We start from the raw sequence: 19,711 nt of genomic DNA, 5'->3' as shown, positions 1-19,711 counted from the left end.
CCCTAAGCTTTAGCCTTCTCTCCATATAATGATGAAAATGATTTCTTTGGTGAACACCGTCAGGGCAAGACTCTCAGAGCTAGCATGGTGCCTGACACATACTGGGTTCTTAAAAAATACTTATTTGATGAATGAATGAAAAAATGTTGCCACTCTCCTTTGTATGTTCCCTTCTCCACCTTCCAGCTCCTTACATGATATTATTTGATCTGAGATCCTTTAGCATAAGGATATTGTTTCTTATTCACCGGAACCTATTACAGTACCTGGTCAATAAACTTCCGTTAAAGGAGTTAAGGGATGCTGAGTACCATCTACTCCTTCAGAAGAAAATGATTGGCACTCCCTGGGGATTCACTGTTCATGAAGAATGGATTGCATCATCCAGTTTCCATCATATGCTGAAAATCACATGGGCCAGGACAGAATTCAGACATACTGATCTCATCAGTATAAAATTCAGTAGCTGAGTGACCGGAGGGAGGAACATTCTACGATATAGAAAAGACCAGATTTGGAAATATTTAGGTCAGGGTTTTCAACTTTATTTTTTAATGATCTTTTAAAGCCATCCTTTGATACCTGGATGATGTTGACTGTTACTTCCTGAGCAACAATTTAGAGCTTAAATGTAGACTTCCTGGATGCTGCATGAGATCAGCATTCTAGCTGTACGTATTTCCTAGGATAGCTCTGCCAAAGATGTCACAGCTGTGCTGTTGACAGGCAGGGATGGTACCATAGCCAGCTCCCAAATGGCCATGTTCTTTCATCTCATGTGGTTTCAAACGCAAGTTGACCTGCTGACTTGAGAAGAAAAAAAAAAAAAAGACTCTACGAAATGGACCTGTGGCTTTAGGAGATAATGATGCACTCAAGGAAAGAAGGAGAAATAATCACTTCTTGAGTGCATTCTTGGTTGGTGTGTCCCCAGTCTGAGTGTCTATGAGGGTATTTCTTCCCTGGAGTGAACAACTTTGCCCACTTGATGGTCATCTTAATGAAACGTGCCTGAGTTGCTCTTTGGACAACTGGAGCTGTGTTTAGGCAAGTCTCAATGATGGCATGAGCATCCTCTGCAGACAGAGGGCGACAGGCACTCCCCTTGCCCTGCACCGCTCCTTCCTGCAACATTAAGAGCCCCTGTTGGTGTATGGAGCAGAAAGAAGGAACCATTTGACCAAGAGCGTGCAAGATGAAAACCAATTTTGTTTCACAGACTGTGTGAACGTTTTCACGCAATATTTACCCAGTCCCTAAAGAGTCTCTCTCCCTCTTCTACCGTCTATTAACTTCTCCCTGAACTAATCATGATTGCCGGCTATTGAACAAATGCACTACTTTTGGTGACTTTTCTGTGGAAATTTAGACACAGTAGGCAATTTTACTGCATTATTTTTCCCTTAAAAATACTCGGTGTTTTTGGTTTCATGTTGCGTGCTCTTGGATGTCAAACTTCTTGAAGCCTTTTTTCTACTTCTCAACAAATGTCAATATAAGAAATCATGGACCACCAGGGCAAATGCATTTTATTGACTGCTAACCTTATTCTGAGATCTGGACAAGAATTGCATGGGTCTGTCTACCTTCGAGTTGAGGTTCCAAAGCAGTTAATAGTCCCATTGGTTTCCGTGAGAGTCATTAAGCAGCTCACATAGGGTGAGAAGAAGGTTGAAGACAACTACATTTAAAATCGATATCTCAAAACCGTTTTACTTGCTGAAGATGGAGTCTGTCATTCATCAATCAGTACTTACTTTCTGCCATGTTGATTTCTCAGATCTGAAGGTTTGGGTGAAGAGATATTTGGCATTCCTCTTTTTCCAACTGACTGATAATTTTTCCTTTTAGATCAAGTTGCCATATTCTTCTCCCAGGTCGTAATGCTCTAAGACTTTTTAAAAAATTTGTAACAACCAATGGTCAACGTAAGTTTGCAAATTTCTCCAGTGTTTGTAACCAGTGCCAGGGGAAGTATATTCAGGGCCACAGTTACTTATTTATAATTCTCAAATCTAGAAAGCTCTGCTAAAAGAGCTTTCTTCATTATGCTTTTGCACAACTTAATTTGGTGACAAAACCTGACCTGAACGGATACAAGGCTATTTATAGCCTCTAATCATCTTATGTAGTTGACTATTTACATCCACTGCTGTAGAAATAGTAACACATTTATTAAGAGTGCTGGGCTTCCCTGGTGGCGCAGTGGTTGAGAGTCCGCCTGCCGATGCAGGTGAACGCGGGTTCGTGCCCCGGTCCGGGAAGATCCCACATGCCGCGGAGCGGCTGGGCCCGTGAGCCATGGCCGCTGAGCCTGCGCGTCCGGAGCCTGTGCTCCGCAACGGGAGAGGCCACAACAGTGAGAGGCCCGCGTACCACACACACACACAAAAAAGAGTGCTGTCCAAGATTCTACCAGGGTGTTACAATATACTCCATAGATAACTTCCTAAAATGTGAAAAATTATAAATTCCGAAACACACCTGCCTCCAAAGGGTTGGTTAGGGAATTGAAGACCTAAATTAAACTGTGAAGGTAATGATTTTTCACTTACCTGCTAAGTTTCAGCGAAAGATAGTGAACTAAGGGGAATGACAAAACCATGGGTGCAACTTTAAAGGGACGACAAATTCAGTGACCCGACCTGCTCTCTACTCGGACATGAGGCAAGTCTCTCCCTCACTCTTGATTGTCACCATCTGAACACCAGGCTCCTTTGGCCAGGGTATTAAATGAGGCTTAACCCAATTACGAACATATTGCTTTATTTCTTGGTGGTAGTAAATTAAGGCTTTTTAGAGTCATACAGCACGCAGTGATTTGAACATTAGAATTAAAAAACAACAACAACAACGAGCATTCAATTTTGCAAAGGCAGGAAGGAAGCAATGTTTAAAAACAGATCAATTTCCTAGTGAGGCTTTTTGCTTGGTCTCTAAAAATCTGCTGAGCTGTTACCCCAGGAACCTGTGTGATAGGTACCTACAACAAGGGGAAGCAGAATGGGTGAAGAGAAGACGGGGGAAAAGGGAGAAACCGGGAAGGACAGTCCATGCTGGGCAATCGGTGTGAAAGTCGGCTTTGTCTCATGTTTGGAAGACGTTTAGGTGCTGTGGTCAGGTGGTGGGGATAAAGGTATTTGGAATGGGATGCCCCTTCTCTGGTTCTGGGAGCCATTTTGGACCTCTCCTCTCATTCCGGGAGAATTAAAGCAGCTCACTTGGAAGATGCCAGTGCCAAGGGTTAGGCACAATCCTTTGTGACTCTCAAATTCTGAAGCTTTAGACAGGGTCACAAGTCATACAGCAGGGAATGCTACCTTCAACCCCTTTCACGGTTCTAAACCTTGTGACCATCACTAGATATTATCCCCAGCCAAACCATTCCTTTTCCCCCATGGCACACAGCCTTGAGCGCGCCTCTAAGCTGCTGGCGGTGTTGATTGGAGAGGAGGTCATATTTCATACCCTACCTCCTGCTTCTCAACGTAGGACAAAGCCACGCACGAGTGCAGCTGTCAAGTGGGGCGTAGGCTCGATCTGAAACCCATTCCACATGCTTGACTTGCAGACGCAGAGGTTCTGGGTTTGGGTGGTGGATCCTTTGAGAAAGAAATGGATGAACTGTTTGAACAGTGACGGAGGAGGGCTGTTGCCAAAGAATAATTTAAGAGAGGTCATGGGTTTATTAACAAAAAGCAATTAAATTTCATGAAAACAAGCAGTGGAATTTCTGGCATCCTGACTTCACATGAATGAGGATAGCAAATGGATTTCTATCCAAATAGGACCATTTAAAATGCATACTTGGCAATGACTTTAACGTTGTATTCCAAGGGTCTGGTTGGTGGACCAGCGCCTAAGTCTTACCATTCTGTTCCTTCTTCCGTTTGTGTGGCACTTTTGAGTGGACAGGATTTAAACTACCTGGAAGTCTGCTCTGCATCTTGGACGGAGGACATGCAAACAGTCACAGGGGAAGGCACACAAGGTGGCAATCTGCAAGATTAAACACTTATGACTTAACCCCAACAGGCTTCATGCGATGAAGTCTGGATGCACAAGGAAACAAATAGATGAGAAAAGTAGAAATGTGATCTGAATGACAAAGAACCGAGGCGTCTGTTCCTCCCAGCTGCAGGGCAGATGTGTGCATGCATGCCACGTGTGCAGTGAGAGGGATTTGAAAAACCCTAGAGGACATGTGTTCTCTTGGGCCTCCCTTGTTAATTAAAAATTATGAGTGCCTTTCCTCCTACTTGAAACCACTCAGAAAGATCAACCTGACTGGGGGATGTGGGTTTTGCTGTGATTAGGAATCCCATGGCCTCCATACAATGGTGTGGAGTGGAGTGATGCCGAAAGCATCTGTGTATGGAAACCATCCATCTAGCTGGGCAGGAGAAGATGACCAAGAGACTCGCTCACCAAAACAAACAGGCTGTGAGTGATACTCAGATCGGAGTGAAGGACATACAGGACGCCGGTGGTGGCGTGCCTCCTGAAAGCATTCACAGAATCAACACCCCTGGAAGAGGTAGAGGTCTCCTGTGCTCTATGCCAAGGAGCCTGTGTTTACTGCTGTCTCTATTCCCTCGGCTCTAAAATGGGCATGAAGCTAATCCTCGATCAGATCAGAGAATGTCCTCTCATTCGGTGCTGGAAGCCGAAGCCCAGAGAGGTCAAGTGCCTTGCCCAAGGTCACACAGCTCGTAAGTGGCAGAGCTGGGAGGTGGGGGAACAACGCAGGTCTCTTCCTCCACCGTGCTGCCTGCCACCAATGATTCTTTAAAAAGGTTTAGAAGCGCTTCATATATACCAGGTGCTGTGACGTTTATCTAACAAGAATTTGCTTGGGGGTGGGGCTGAAAAATGTGCTTTAGGCCAATCAAGAAGTTGAAAGAGGAGGCGGTCTGGAGAGCATTATTATTCTGATAATTTGCTGTCAGTGTAGGAGAGGGAGCAGTGGGGTAGGAGGGACCAGGGTGTAGACCTCGGGGCTGTGGCCAGGAGGAAGGAGACAGAGAGAAAAAGGCGCGTTCCTAAACACACTGCAATCCGCTTTCTGAGGTACATCCTTCTGAGACGAGAAACTGCCTACAAATGACCTGACCCCCCAAGAAACCACTGGCTGCGATAGAAATGTGCCCCCCAGCCTCCTTTCCTGGACCTCTGTTGCCCACGAGAAATAAGGAAAAAGAAAAGCCAGATTCCTAAGAACCTTCCTGGAAGAAAGAGCTGTTACGAGTGGGTGTCGGCGCTTACATACGCTGCTTTGAAAAAACATTTTGTTTCGTTCATGTCTGTATGAAGACAGCGACGGCTGGAAGCTGTCCCTTCAGAAGAAGGCAGGGTTGGTGTGCTCGATGACGCAGCGCTTGCAGTGGCGTTTCACGAAGCGCAGGGCCTCCACGGACACCTCGCAATCCTGCACGTTCAGCATCTGCAGGTCGAAGCAGTTGGCCGCCACGATCTGCAAGCCCTGGCCCGTGATGCTCTCGCAGGACTTGAGGCTGAGCCGCTTGAGATTGAAGCAGTTCAGGGCCAGGCACTCCAGGCCCGTGTCGGAGACCAGAGGGCATTTGCCGATGTCCAGAGACTTGAGTTTCGCGCAGTTCTTGGCGAGGTACTCCACGCCGTGGTCCGTGATGCCCTCGCAGCCCCTCGCGTTGAGGTAGCGCAGCTTGCCGCAGTACTTGGCCACGTAGCGGATGCCCACGTCGGTGACGCGGCCGCAGTGGGCGATGCTGAGGTACCGCAGGCGGGACTCCAGCTTGGCGATCTCTCGCAGGCCGAAGTCGCTGACGAAGCGGCAGTCGCTCACGCTCAGCTCCTTGATGGAAGCGCAGTAGATCATCAGGTAGCGGAGGCCCTCGTCCGTGAGGCGGACGCAGCGGCGCAGGTACAGGTGGGTCAGCTGCGTGCAGTGCGCCGCGATGGTGTGCAGGCCTTCGTCCTCCAGCACGAAGCAGTCCGTCATGTCCAGGTAGCGGATGGAGATCTGTTTGCCATGCAAGGGGGACAGTTTAATGGAGGCCTCCCGGGTCAAGCTGATGCAGGTCACTTTGGAGCACCCTACACGAAGAGACAGAACACACGCTCAGAGCGACCTCCGAGAATTGGGGGGGGGGGGGGGGGGCTGCGGGTGCAGTTGCGGGACTCCTTTACGGATTGCTAGCCCTCTCTGGATTCAGGTCCTGAGGTTACCCCTTCCCTTCCCAGCCCCTACGGAGGAGGAACGCCAAGAATGGGCTTTCCATGTTCATTTCATCCCTTAACGACTTTGGGTTTAAGAGGCTTTGGGGCTCTAGAATCAGAAAGATAATGGTTCCAATTCCAGATCCATCACTAGTTGCCTGACGTTGGGCAAATCAATCCTTCTCGGTACTTCCTTTGTCTTAAAATAAGGATGAGCACGTTCCCTGCAAGGTGGCTGTGAAGAGGCAATGAGACCATGTGTGTAAATATCCTGCCCTGGCCCTGGAAAGTTCGGGAAGCTCAGTAAAGGTTAGTTCTCACCCTACAATGGTCTGGTCCAAAGAAGTGAGATATGAGATAGAAGGGTTGGCCATGACCTGGGTGTGGCAGAAAGAGAGCATTGGCTTGGGAATCACAAACCAGTTCAGATCTACTTTTTATGGCCTGAGGCAGGAGGCTTAACTTTCCTGAGTCTCACGACTCTCCTCTGAAATGAGGATGAGTAGCTGGCGTGCCTCCACGGGGTATAATGAGGATGCAACGAGAGATAATGGATACGGACGTACTCTGAAAACTACGGCAAATGTATATACCAACAGTTATTAGTCTAACAAGGTGACCGTCTAGGGATTCAGTTCAACCCTCTTTGGTCAAGGAAGAACAATTGTGTCATCGGGATTATCCCTCTAGCCCCTCAACCAGTTTCCCTGCCCTGCCCTTACAATCTCTACGGTCTATTCTCCTCACAGCAGCTAGAGAGATTCTGGAAAACAGAATTCCATCTATCATGCTCAAAGCCTTCAGATGGTACCATCTCACACCACGTGTAAAATCGAAAGGGGCCTCCAAGGACCTGCACCCCTGTGCCCTTATCTCTTACCCCCTCTTCCAACCCTACTGGCCTCCTTGCTGGTTCCCAGATGGCTCAGGTGCCCCCCTGCCTCAGCATGTGTGCACTGGACAGGGTTTCCCTGGATAGCGCCACGGGCCACCTCCACTTTCTTAGGTCTCTGAGCAAATGTCCCTTTACTGGACAATTCTTCCTTCTTCACCCTGTATGAAGTGGTATCCCCATTTATTTTCAGCGCTTGTTATCACCTTGAGGCACTATATATTTATTTATTCACTTATGTATTTGCTGTCCTCACTCTGGAATGTGAGCTCCTAAGAAAAGGGACTCTGCACTGTTCACTGCTGTATCCCTCATACCTGGTTCACAGCTGGTGCTCACTAAGCATCTGTTGAATGAATGAATGATTTATAGAGTGCGTACGGTCTTTTCTAAGAAGACCTGATGGGATAATCCAACTTCCAACATTTAAATGTCCTCGGGACGTTGACCGTGGCTGACGTATATCTACATCAAAAAACTAATTATCTGTTCTATAGTTAATTATAATGCCTCTTATTTATGTTGAATTATGAAGTTTACAAAGTGCTTTCATAAACATTTTCTCACTTGATTCTTAAAAAAATCCATTTTACAGATAAGGAAATTAGTGCTGAGGAAGATATCTTTAGATGCCTCTCGAAACATTGTTTCCAACCTCCCTTCCCCTGAGAATGTCTGTTTGCATATGCATTTTATATGCATATATTTATACTATATATTATATAATAATATATTTTATATATAATGAATATTACATATATAATATATATATAATATATAATGAATATATAGTTATATATGAAGCCCTCATTTAATTGTGTATTTCAGTTCACTGGTTATTACTCTTTAAAATATGTACAGTATATTTTTCGTATATGAATATAATTAATAACCATAGCTGATACACATTATATACATAAATGCATATGCATACATATATTTCATTCTGCTACACAGACTGCACTGATACACATTATATACATAAATGTATATGCATACATATATTTCATTCTGCTACACAGACTGCATATATACTTTTCATTTTCTCTTTGCTTTCCCCAAATCCCCCTGGCAGCTCTAAAGACAGGTGCCTCAACCCTGGCAGCTCTGTGCCTTGGTTGATGACGTCATCTCCAAGGCTTCTAAACGACCACGTGACAGTGCTAACGGGGACTTTTCCTCCCACTCCTGGCAGGCTGCCCAGGAAACTCCTATAAAATTCAGGTCATGGGAATAATGAGGTTCAGAAGCCACGTGCTACCAAGTCAAAGAATTTCAGGAAGGAGCAAAGCATATACTCCAACACTGGAGAACAAAGCTGCAGCTTGGCGAGGCTGCCCACACTACTCCACTGGGCTCTGTGGTTTTGCAGAACGTGGTTGGTACCCTTCAACTGTAACTTGGAAATCTTCCTTTATTTTGAATTTCTTTTTTATACTGACTGTGATCCTGCTTATGCTGAATTTATATGTTCACAGTAGTGGTTGCCCATCTGTGATGTTTTTCAAGATGATATGACAACCTTTGTTCCTAAACTCTTAGTTCCAGTTTCCTATTAAAAAAAAAAAAACCTAGTAAAATCTGCTGCACTCCAGGGAGGATACTCTATTTGGTCCAGGGAGATACCAATATATGCTTGGTTTTTGAAACTAAGCCCCAAATTTCATGAAATACTAGCTGAGCTCAGTTTTGGTAAAGACACTATTTTGATATGCTTGTATCGTTTTAGATCAATAATTTAAAATTTAAGCTTTAGCCTTAATTCTTACAGATTTGCTAAGTTTGGGTTGGAAAGAAAATAAATTGGTTCATGGCTCAGTAGGTAATATCTGTGGCTAGTGGAGGCATTCATACATAAGAGACATGGAGAGAACCTGAGAAATCATTCAATTTAAACTTCAGTTTTTAAAGATGAGGCATCTCAGATTCAGTGAGATTATAGGACTTGTACAGTCAGACTAGGGAAAAGTTTCCTGATCCAAGGTTTCTAATATAGCAGGGATGGTATATATAGCATGCAACTGATGAATTGCATGAGGGATTTACAGTAGATGTGTCAGCATGAAGTGAATATTTAGACACTGGGGCATCAGAAGTCTTGGGAGTGGTGATACCTATATGGGGATTCTTGGAAGAGAGCAACAATTTTAATACACAGATATGGAGCCCAGGTAGTATAAGGTAATAGTATGAGCAAATTCGAGAGACAAGAAAGCATAGAGGCAGAGGGGGAGTGAGGAGTGTTGATAGGCTAGAACATAGGATTTAATGGCAACTAAGATGGGAATGGTCCATTGGGATCAGATCTTGGGGGCCTGCCTTAACATTCAGGGTAAGGAGTAGGGATATTACACAACAGAGAGTGAACAGTATGGGTTGAATAAATCTGGGGATATCTTCAATGAATTCCAGATTTGGTTCAGCTTTCACAAATATGCTCTTCATTACCACTTCCTCTCATTATTGGGGTAATAATATCTACTTCTCTGGGATACAAAAGGCCTGATGAAGACCAACTACTGTCACTGAAGACCAACCTCTGCCCTGCAAGCATCTTAATAACAATGACAATCCAAAAATGATGATAACAGTTATGATTTATTGAATGCTTACTACATAGTTTTCAGCAGAACACACATGTGAGGACTTATCATGAATTAACTCATTTAATCCTCCCAATGAACTCAATTTTACTGGTGAGGAAGTTTTATTTACTGCACACAGCTTCCTAAATGCTCGTTCAGAGTATTAACCAATGACAACTTTGTTTGAACGCTTCAGAGGTCAAGATGACTGTTTAGGGCTTTGACACCCCTCTGTTCACGTCATTACAATATCGTAAAGTGCAGAGATAAAATATGCCTCATTTTTGCCCATATAAAGCTTGTAATGAATTGAGAGAAAGGAATCTTGAAATATACAAGTATACAGTGGCAAAACCCCGTAACACTCTACCTGCTTATACTCAAAAGGTAGACACCTGGGAGGAAACCTTCAGCTTACCGGGCATCAGGCAGGGAAGGCTTTACTTAAGGGATGCTTGCGCTGGGGCTCCAGCAATGAGAAATCTGTTAAGAGGGCTGTTGGGGAGAGGCAGGGGGCAGAGGAGGGAATGGCACGCAGGTCAGAGAGTGCCCATACATCACAGTGTGCACAGGCATGATGTGTTGGGAAATGCAACTGGTTCTATAGAAGGGAGCGCCGAGGTTACATAGGAAAGGCGTGAGGTTTGAACTTGAAAAGGGCAGCTCACAAAGGGCCATATATACTCTGCTGAGGAACTTTTTCCTGTATGTTGTGAGGAGGAATTGGAGATTTTATGTAGGAAAATGAATGGTGAGACTTGAAGTCTGAAGACATCCTTTTGGAGGCTGGCTGTGTGGAGGGCGGGTTGATGAGGTTGAGATGGGTGTAGGGACAATGATGGGGGAAGCACGCATACAGGCTGGCAGGTAGGGGAGAGGGGACGGACTCGAGATTCTGGGGAAGTAGAATCACAGGGACAGGATTCAACTGGTCTGATATAAAAGATTAGGAAGAATAGTAAGGAGGACTCCCAGATCTCCAATTACAGGGGACCCTTTTGAAGCCATTTCACTTGTAATAATCACAAGATTTTATACTTTAAAAATTGGTTAGGGGCTTCCCTGGTGGCGCAGTGGTTGGGAGTCCGCCTGCCGATGCAGGGGACACGGGTTCGTGCCCCGGTCCGGGAAGATCCCACATGCCGCGGAGCGGCTGGGCCCGTGAGCCATGGCCGCTGAGCCTGTGCGTCCGGAGCCTCTGCTCCGCAACGGGAGAGGCCGCGACAGTGGGAGGCCCTCGTACCGCAAAAAAAAAAAAAAAAAAAAAAGGGTTAGTCTTAATATATTCCATTGATGTTTAAAGATGTCATTAATTGTGATATTTAATTTTATGTGTCAGCCTGACTAGGGGACAAAATGCCAAGATATTTGGCTAAACCTTATTTCTGGTGTGCCTGTGAGCGTGTTTCTGGTTAAGATTAACATTTGAACCGGGGAACTCAGTCAAGCAGTCTGCCCTTCTCAGTGCAGAGGGACACCATCCAATCTGTTGAGGGTCCGAATAGAACAAAAGGTGGAGGATGGAGAACTCTCCCTCTGCCTAAATGTTTGAGCTAACACACTGGTCTTTTCCTGCCTTCGGACTGAGACTTATACCATCAGCAACCCTGGTTCTCAGACTTTTAGACTCAGACTAACTGCATCACTGGTTTTCCTGGGTCTCCAGCTTGCAGACGGCAAACTGTAGGACTTCTCAGATGCCGTAATTGTGTGAGTCAATTCTTCTTCATAAATCTCTTTATATATATACTATTGGTTCTATTTCTCTGGAGAACCCTGACTAAACTTTAATAAAAGGTAATAAGTGATAATGAAAAAACACTAGAGCTAGTTATAGTAACTTTCAGTGACTTGAAAAGATGATTTTCAAGGTGGGCATGCTAGGGATGGGAGGGGCAGTCTCACGTCCTCTGGGGGAATTAGGCTCTAGACCAGCGATGAGTCTTCCAAAGTCAAGTTTATTGCCATTGAGGAGGTGGTCACTGTCAGAGGCCAGCTGTAAGACCCAAAGGGAACAAGGCATAGGTGAAATCACAATTTCTAGATTCCCTCAGAACTGGAGGGCACTGTTCAGAGGTGGTGATACAAATCCATCCCTATGGCTTGTTGGGTCCTTCAAGTTCATCTACCTGAAAATACCCATCACCACTCCTGCCAATATCTACAATTATGTGCTCTCGGTGAGTCAGAGCTTCCCCTGTGTACACAGTCTTTATATACCCAGATCACAGCGTGTCATCGGAAGACATGTGAAGAAGATACATAAATATTTTAGGTTCTGCAACGGGGCAGGTTGATAAAGACGAAGGGCATCAAGGCTTCCATAATGGTTAGCAAAGGGACCAAGCAGGATCGAAGCCCAGAAATTTCCATTCTCAAATAGCCAAAGTAGTTTCTGCATTTCTGAATTTCAAACGGACTCCAAGGACAGAACACAATTACTTGCAGCCTGTACTGAGGGTGCATGGGCTGCCCCTTTAACTAAGATGAGGATTCCAAAAATGAGTCATTTTCTAATCTGAGAAAATGAGGTGTTTATAAAAGAGGCCCACAAGCTTCAGAATCTTAGCCTGTTAAAGAATCCAATCCCTTAGCCCCCCGTCCCCCCCTTTTTTTTTTAAACGAAGAGGAAACACATCTAGAGAAAGCTGTGAATTGTCCCAAATCACAGAGTTCTGAAACTAGTTTCTACCACATCACAATGCTTTCTTTTTCCAGAAATCCTTGGGGGGAAAATGTAAGAAAACCTTTTAGTTTCCTGCTTCTTTATGCCAACAGCTGCTCATGACGAACTGAACATACAGTTTCTATGGCTTTGTCCTGGAGCCAGCTGAAGGAGGGGGGCAAAGAGCTGCTTTCCAGCAAGGGAAAGAATCTGCGAGAAATAATTGACTGTCATCTGAAATATTTTCAGATGTCGGTTTTCAAAAGAGAGAGCGAGCTCAGAGAGGCGACTTTTACCTCAGCTTTTGCCGGAGGGTATCATTTACCTCAGATGCTTGCAAATCCCCAATTCTGTTTATTCACCCGTCACAGTGGTTTTTACTTCTTGACCCTCTTCCCCAACAATCCCTGAGGTTGTAGCTCACGCTGTTCATTTCTTTAACTCCCTGATGCATCTTACACATTTCAGCCTCTCGAATGTTCGTCTTCTGACTGAGCAGTGGATGAGATAAAGAAAGGCTGTTAGTCCGGCTGGATCCACGTCTGTCTGGCGCCTAAGTATGAGTCTGGGTTTTAATTCTTCCTGCCTGAGAGAGCGTTTCAAGCAAAGCAGCCATGCTGGGATTTCCTTCATTTTTAAAAGGAACTAAAAAGGCTCTCCCTGGTGGGCCCTAACCTTGCACTACTAATTGAGAACTGTGCTTGAGAAAAGGTGCAAAATCAACCCAAGGGTGAGGAGAGTAGGGGTGAAATGTGAAGAGGTGCTTGGCCATGATGGATTTTCCCCAATGTCTGCAAAATGGTGAACAATCACAATCACAGGCCACAACACAGAATCAGCTTAGACACAGCACTCAGGCTCCATGAAACAGTAACCAGTGGACGTCAGGGCACTTTCTAAACTACCTCCGTTTGAGTTAGAGTTGGTTCCTATTTATCTGTGATTAGATGTTTAGTTCCCATTATCTACGGTTGCTCTGAAATTACTTTGAGAATGACGGGGAGGAAAGACACGCTTAAAAGTCACCCCAACTTGAACTGCCGGACAAAAGGTGCTTCTAGTTCCTCTAAGAAGTTGACATCATTTGATGAAAGGCATACCTCTGGCCCCCAGGGTCATGCTTCCGCAAAGACAGTCTTTCAGGAAGAAGAGTCAGCCTCCTGACCCCTGGCTATCACAAGGGGGACCCTTCCCAGGTGGCAGTGTCCTTTACGGGTTCGGGATGGTGCACTGGGAAGGGCCTGCCGATGGCAGGTCAGTGGCCACGTACCTGACACATCCAGATGCTCCAGATTGGGACAGAGGGACACCACATCGAAGACTGCCTCGTTGGAGATATTGTAGCAGCCCGAGACTTCCAGCCGCCGGAGCTCCGGGCAGCGCTGGGCAATGGTGTAAAGACCTCGGTCCGTGAGCCGCCTGCAGCCACTGACACTTACGGTTTCCAGCATGAGACAGACGTTGGGTGTGTCCTGACAGAGCCTGCGGGTCAGCACCTTGAGGGCGCGGTCCACGTTGACGGTCTCGCCCGTCAGGCGGATAGTCCTCCAGAGGCGCGGGTCCCAGGCCAGGTTGTACCAGCGGCGGCACACGCGGGCGCAGCGGCACAGCTGGTTGGTGGGCAGGAAGGAGAAGATCTGCACCATGGCGTGGTCCGGGAGCCGTTCGATGCTGGCCTGCTCCTTCGGGGGCCGGGAGGCGAGCCGGATGAGCGGGTGGGTGAGACGGGTCGGGGGCGGGGAGTGGACCATGGCCACCGTCTCCCCGGTGACGGAGGACGAGGAGGTGGACGAGCCCCTTCCATTCTGAAATCCCGGCAGGTTGGGTGGACATATCAGGGCTGGGCTGGGCGTGCTCAGTGTGCGCATGCTCAGGTCGGAGTCTGGCAAAGGACATAGATAGAGCAAAGGGTTAAGGATGGCCAGAGCGGAGCCCCGGGAAGGAGGCAAGGGAGGTGACACTCATGCCACCGACATCCTTCCTGGGCCGACCCCTGCTGAATCCGTCACCGGAAGTGGAAGCACATGCACGTTTCACCCATTCCAGAAAAGGGCTAATCCTCCCATATCTACATCAGGGGTGGGCACACTATCTGTGAAAGGCCAGATAAGAAATAGTTGAGGCACTGCAGGCCACATGGGTTCTGTCTCTGTTGCAATTATCCAGCCCTGCTGTTCTAGTGCAAAAGCTGCCATAAACAATTCGTAAACAAGCAGAGCCGCGGCTATTTTTCCATAAAATCTGTCCTGTAAAAACAGGTCAGCTGATCTGGTCCAAGGGCTAGAGTCTGCTGACCTTTGATCTACGTTAATGGCGGTTATCGAAAGGGCACAAGGGCTGTAGTTTGCTGACCTTTGATCCACGTTAATGGCGATTATCTAAAGGGCACAACTTCAAAGTTTCATTATTTCTATACTGGGAAGGAAGCTCATACGTTATGAACACAAACTGATTTACTTTTCTGATTATACTTTAGTCAGGCAGATGGTTACGCTTCACTTACGAATGAGGGGAATGTGTTTCCCAAGAGGGGAAGACTGGCCAGTGGGTATAGAGAACATTTGCTGTCTCTGCCCTCACCTGCCCCCTGGGGTTCAGTCCCCCATCTTTTGATAACCGTACCCCAAACTCTGCGGTCTGAGTTCTGGGGAGCCCCTGCTTCCTTCCTCCATTAGATCTAGCACTTCAGATGGTATTTCCAGGCCTTGAATATCTGTGGCAATACTTATTTTTCCTTCTTAGTAATCATTCCTCCCTTTGCATTTGAATACTGTGACTCATATTCTGTTCCTCAGAACCAGAAAGATCACTTGATGAAGATGCAAGTGGTTTTTGTTTATGAGGGATTGAGAGTTCTTTAGAATACTGCTTTAAGAAGTCTGCTCATTTCATAGCTGCCCCTCTCCCAACCTTGAGAGACATATATACATATATATGGAAGAATTTATTCTCGTGCTATATAAATATATTTATATAATAAATATTTTACATATTTAGATGGATAGATTTATTTAGGAAGACATTTATTCTCTTTGTAAATATGTTTATATATTTCATACAGATGTGTGAATATACATATATATATGTATATATACATACAGATATATATATATATATATATAGAGAGAGAGAGAGAGAGAGAGAGAGAGAGGGAATGAATTTACCTCCAAAATACACATTTCTTTATCTGTGAAATAAGTGAGTTCATCTAGATAATTTCTAAGTCATTTCCAGCTCTAATTATAGCTCTAAAGACTTAAACAAAAATTCTGTCCTCGTGTGCTTTTTCACATTTCGTACCTTCAGAATTTTCAAACACTTGTCTTTTCAAAGAACTTCCGGCAATAACGTATAACACAAGAACTTCTGACACAGGACATCTCTGCTGTCTACTTGTAGTTTTCCTATTGATATACTTTTTCTATTTCTATGTTTTCTTTTGAATTTACTTCTCTGTAACCTAACACTGAGACTGTCCTACACATGTCCACCATTATTGCTCCTGGAGCATCCTTAAATTATCTGTCCACCCCTCTCCCGCCGACACACCTATACATACACCTGGTCTGCCTTTTGAAATGCAAACACCTTTTGTGACTGAGTGCAAATGTCACCTCCACTAAGAATACTTCCTTAGTGTCTTTGAGATATAATTAATCCCTTCCCTTTGGAAATTCCCACCCTTTGTTATACAGGCATGTGTGAATTTATCTTTCCCTAATGTGGCTCATTGTATTATTTTTCTCACTTTTGCATTTCTCCCTATATCCCCGTATCCTTTGTCGCGTATCTTTGCAGTCTTCCTAGGCAGAGTATATTTCTTCGGTCCAGTGATGTTGGCTTTGGCCTTGTGACTTGCTTTGGCTAGTGAATATCAGGGGATGTGATTTGTCCAAAGCCGGTTGTGTGGTTGGGCTTGCCCACCTGCTTCTGTCATCACCATGGGAAGAACATGGTTGACTGGTCCACTGATCTTAGGATGACGAGAGGCCCATCATCTCATCAGATGAGCAGACAGAACTGGCCCCAACCTGCAGCTCAGGGCCAAGCTCAACCAAGCCTGGCTGGAGTCAATGGATGCCCAGATGAACCACAGACGTGGGAGCTAGAATACTGAGTTTTGGGATGATTTGTACCACAGTATTGCTGCGGCAACAGACGACAGATATGTCTTCTATTACGCTAAAAACTCCTTTGAGACAGGATTAAATCCTTTTCTTATTGTGTCCTGGCAGCCCCTGACGTAGGTTTATGGTACATAGTAGGTGCACATAAATGTCTTGAATGGAAAGGAAATATTTATATGTTTAAAAAGGATTAATACCTAGCTTGGCATGTACTTTTCTATCCCAGGTGGTATACATACTGCATTTTAAGTCATTCATAAGAAAAGAAATATGTACTTCTCTCTTTTGTAATCAGCTACAATAAACAGTAAATCTTTAAGGAAAAGCTTAAGTGTAAACCGATTAGGGATTTCAGAACTGCCATCCAAGCTACCACGGTACTAACCATCATGACATGAACTCCAAGAATTGCCTCTGAAGTTACCATTTTTCTTAGGCAGTTGAACAACTTCTTTTGGACCAGGAAGGAGGGGCAATCTTAGGCTTTCAGCTCTGACATTTTAGCAGCTGTGAGGGCTCTCAAGTCTCTCTCCTGCCTGCCTACATTCTGTTCGTCTTGAAAGAGAAGACACTTAATTGTTCTGTGGAGACCTGCACGGCTTGATTTAGGCCCCCGAGGAATGAACTATACTTACGGTGGAGGTGGAGTGGATTCCTAAAACCTGCATCTATAACGGGTTCACTTTTCGTCTCTCTTTCATACTCCCAGCACTGGATTATAGGAATGCATCCAGATTGCCTAGCACTGCTGTGCATTCAGTAACGCTTTTAGTTTTTTCTTTCTTTTCTTTGCCAATAATCATGCCCTGGTATTAAGGGAATTCACACTCAGAAAAAGATGGCAGTCTGGCACCTCCGTCGGGAAAATTCTGCCCTGGGAGACTCAGGAGCACGGTAATGGCTCTCCTCTCTAGTGCTTGGCAACAGGATTCTCATCAGTAATTCACGATGGCTCTGCACTGCTCCCCAAGGTGGGAGTAGAGTAGGGGAGTCTGGGGGATTTCGGCCAGGACACCTGGATGTGTCTTTTTCCAGAGCGTACACCAGGTTTCTCTGAGTTTTTCCTATTTATTCTACAGTAGGTCAAAAACCCTCTGAGAATTTTTGCAAGGATACAGTTTGTCATAATTGAATAAATAGCACCCGATAATTATAAAAATAATGAAGAATGATAAGTAATGCTATGGTCTGAACGTTTCTAGCCCTCTCAAAACCATGCTGAGTGAATCTTAACCCCCAAGTTGATGGTCCTAGGGGTGGGGCCTTTGGGAGGTGATTAAGTCATGAGAGTAGAACCCTCATGAACGGGATTAGTGCCTTTATAAAAGAGACCTCACAGAGCTAGCTCTTACTTCTGCCTCGTGAGGTGACAGTGAGAAGGCAGATGTCTACGAGGAAGTGGGCCCTCACCAAACACCGAGTCTGCCAGCAGCCTCTTGGACTTGCAGCCTCCAGAACTGTGAGAAATACATTTTTGTTGTTTATAAGTCACCCAGTGCCTTTCTGCAATAGTAGCCTGAACAGACTAACACAATAACACCTGGAGATATTTATGTCTAGATGTTGTCACAAAGTATCTTTTCTTGATATTTTATATCCAGAAACGTATATATTTGGGGAAATAGAAATACGTAAATATATTTTTTTCGCAGAATACATGCACACACATACACGTAAGCACATATTTTTAATTTGGAAATAAGCGCTATTATGGAAAAAGTATGCATAGCTTGCCACACAGTTTCTTTTACCCTTTGATACTTGGAGCCATTTATTGCCACAAGCGATGACTTATATAAACAGGAAGTACTTTTTCCATATAGAACTATCAAGAGTCCTAGAGTATCAATGTCAATGTGCCAGGAAAAGGTAGTATGGCTTCAAATTCAAAACAAGGACCATTTCCGCTACCAAGTCATGTATTCCATGTGCCCATGGCACTGCAGAAGGACCTAGTGCTCTCTTTGTACATTGTTTTCTCTCCTATGTCCTTTTCAGAGGACTGGCAGCTAAATGGACATTGGCAACAGCTGCTAATTTTTCTGATAGAGCTTAGAAACAAGGATGCTGATGCCCTGATACCTGGACACACACACAGAGAGGAAAGGATCAAAGACAAATATTAAGACGATAGAGTTAGAAGAAACCTGGAACCCTCCTCCTGGCCTTGTGACATTGCAAGACAAACAGAAGCAGAAAGAAAGATGACTTTATATGAACTTAGAATATGACTTCAGAATATTTTGTAGGAATGAACATATTTTCATATCTGAATACCTATTCCAAGTGAATTTCTACCTATCTGATGTCTTGAGGGCAAACTCAACCTGTTTATCTTAGCAGTAGGGTGATACCCATTGGGAGATAACACAGTATAACAATAACTGAGAGGACATTATCACTACTTTTTTTTTTTTTTTTTTTTGCGGTATGCGGGCCTCTCACTGCCGCGGCCTCTCCCGCTGCGGAGCACAGGCTCCGGACGCGCAGGCTCAGCGGCCATGGCTCACGGGCGCAGCCGCTCCGCGGCATGTGGGATCCTCCCGGACCGGAGCACGAACCCGCATCCCCTGCATCGGCAGGCGGACTCTCAACCACTGCACCACCAGGGAACCCCCCAGGCATTATTTTGAGCAGGGAAAATAGCACTGGCAGAAAGTACCAAGTGAAATATACATCTCCAAAAGCTTCTATCAAGAATCAAATCTACTGATGCTTGCATTAAGTGTCCTTAAATTCTGAGAAGTCCTTTTGATAACTGGAAATGGGGATCACGAAATGGCACAGAGTAGCTTGTTTAAAAGCCCTTCTTCCCTGCTGCTTCTGTGGTATCCACATGGCCATGAGGCGCAGATACCACCCACAGCGTTCTTGGCAAGAATCATTGGAAGGGGGGTATGCAAAAGCCGCTTGGATCACTCCTTTGAAGATCAAATGTCCCCTGAAATATCAGGACAAGGAATGCCCAAACTCTTAGGAGACAAATACATCTTCATCACATATGAAAAATTTCCAGAATGTACAAGGTAGGTGGCTTTTGAAATTTACCAAGACTGCTGTCTACTCTGCAGACAATCTATGAGCAAACCTTTTTCAAAAATAAATACATGAATTGGTAACGGAATCAGTTAAAGGTACACTCAATGAATTACGTCGTTGTAGGATGGATCAGTGAATGGACGGATGGACAAACAGACAAAGCTATAAAAGGAAAAATGATAAAATCTGCAAAATAGGACATGTT

The 19,711-nt window shown here is 45.1% G+C and overlaps 1 protein-coding gene across 2 annotated transcripts in view; it reads right to left on the bottom strand.

The window, feature by feature from the left end:
* Positions 1-2,755: 2,755 nt before the first annotated feature.
* FBXL7 (F-box and leucine rich repeat protein 7) overlaps positions 2,756-19,711 on the bottom strand; it is a 417,980-nt gene continuing 401,024 nt past the window's right edge. For both annotated transcript variants that reach the window (XM_079918741.1, XM_079918742.1), the window contains 2 exons: positions 13,611-14,222; positions 2,756-6,075 (listed from right to left, as the gene is read on the bottom strand). In XM_079918741.1, the coding sequence (XP_079774867.1) occupies positions 5,339-6,075; positions 13,611-14,222 (1,349 nt within the window). In that variant the 3' untranslated portion in view covers positions 2,756-5,338. The remainder of the gene's footprint in view (positions 6,076-13,610; positions 14,223-19,711) is intronic.

Source organism: Stenella coeruleoalba, assembly GCF_951394435.1.
Source record: "Stenella coeruleoalba genome assembly, chromosome: 3".
NCBI lineage: Eukaryota > Metazoa > Chordata > Mammalia > Artiodactyla > Delphinidae > Stenella > Stenella coeruleoalba.
Note: the sequence above shows the minus strand (reverse complement) of the source record. Positions and strands in the feature narration are given on the sequence as shown.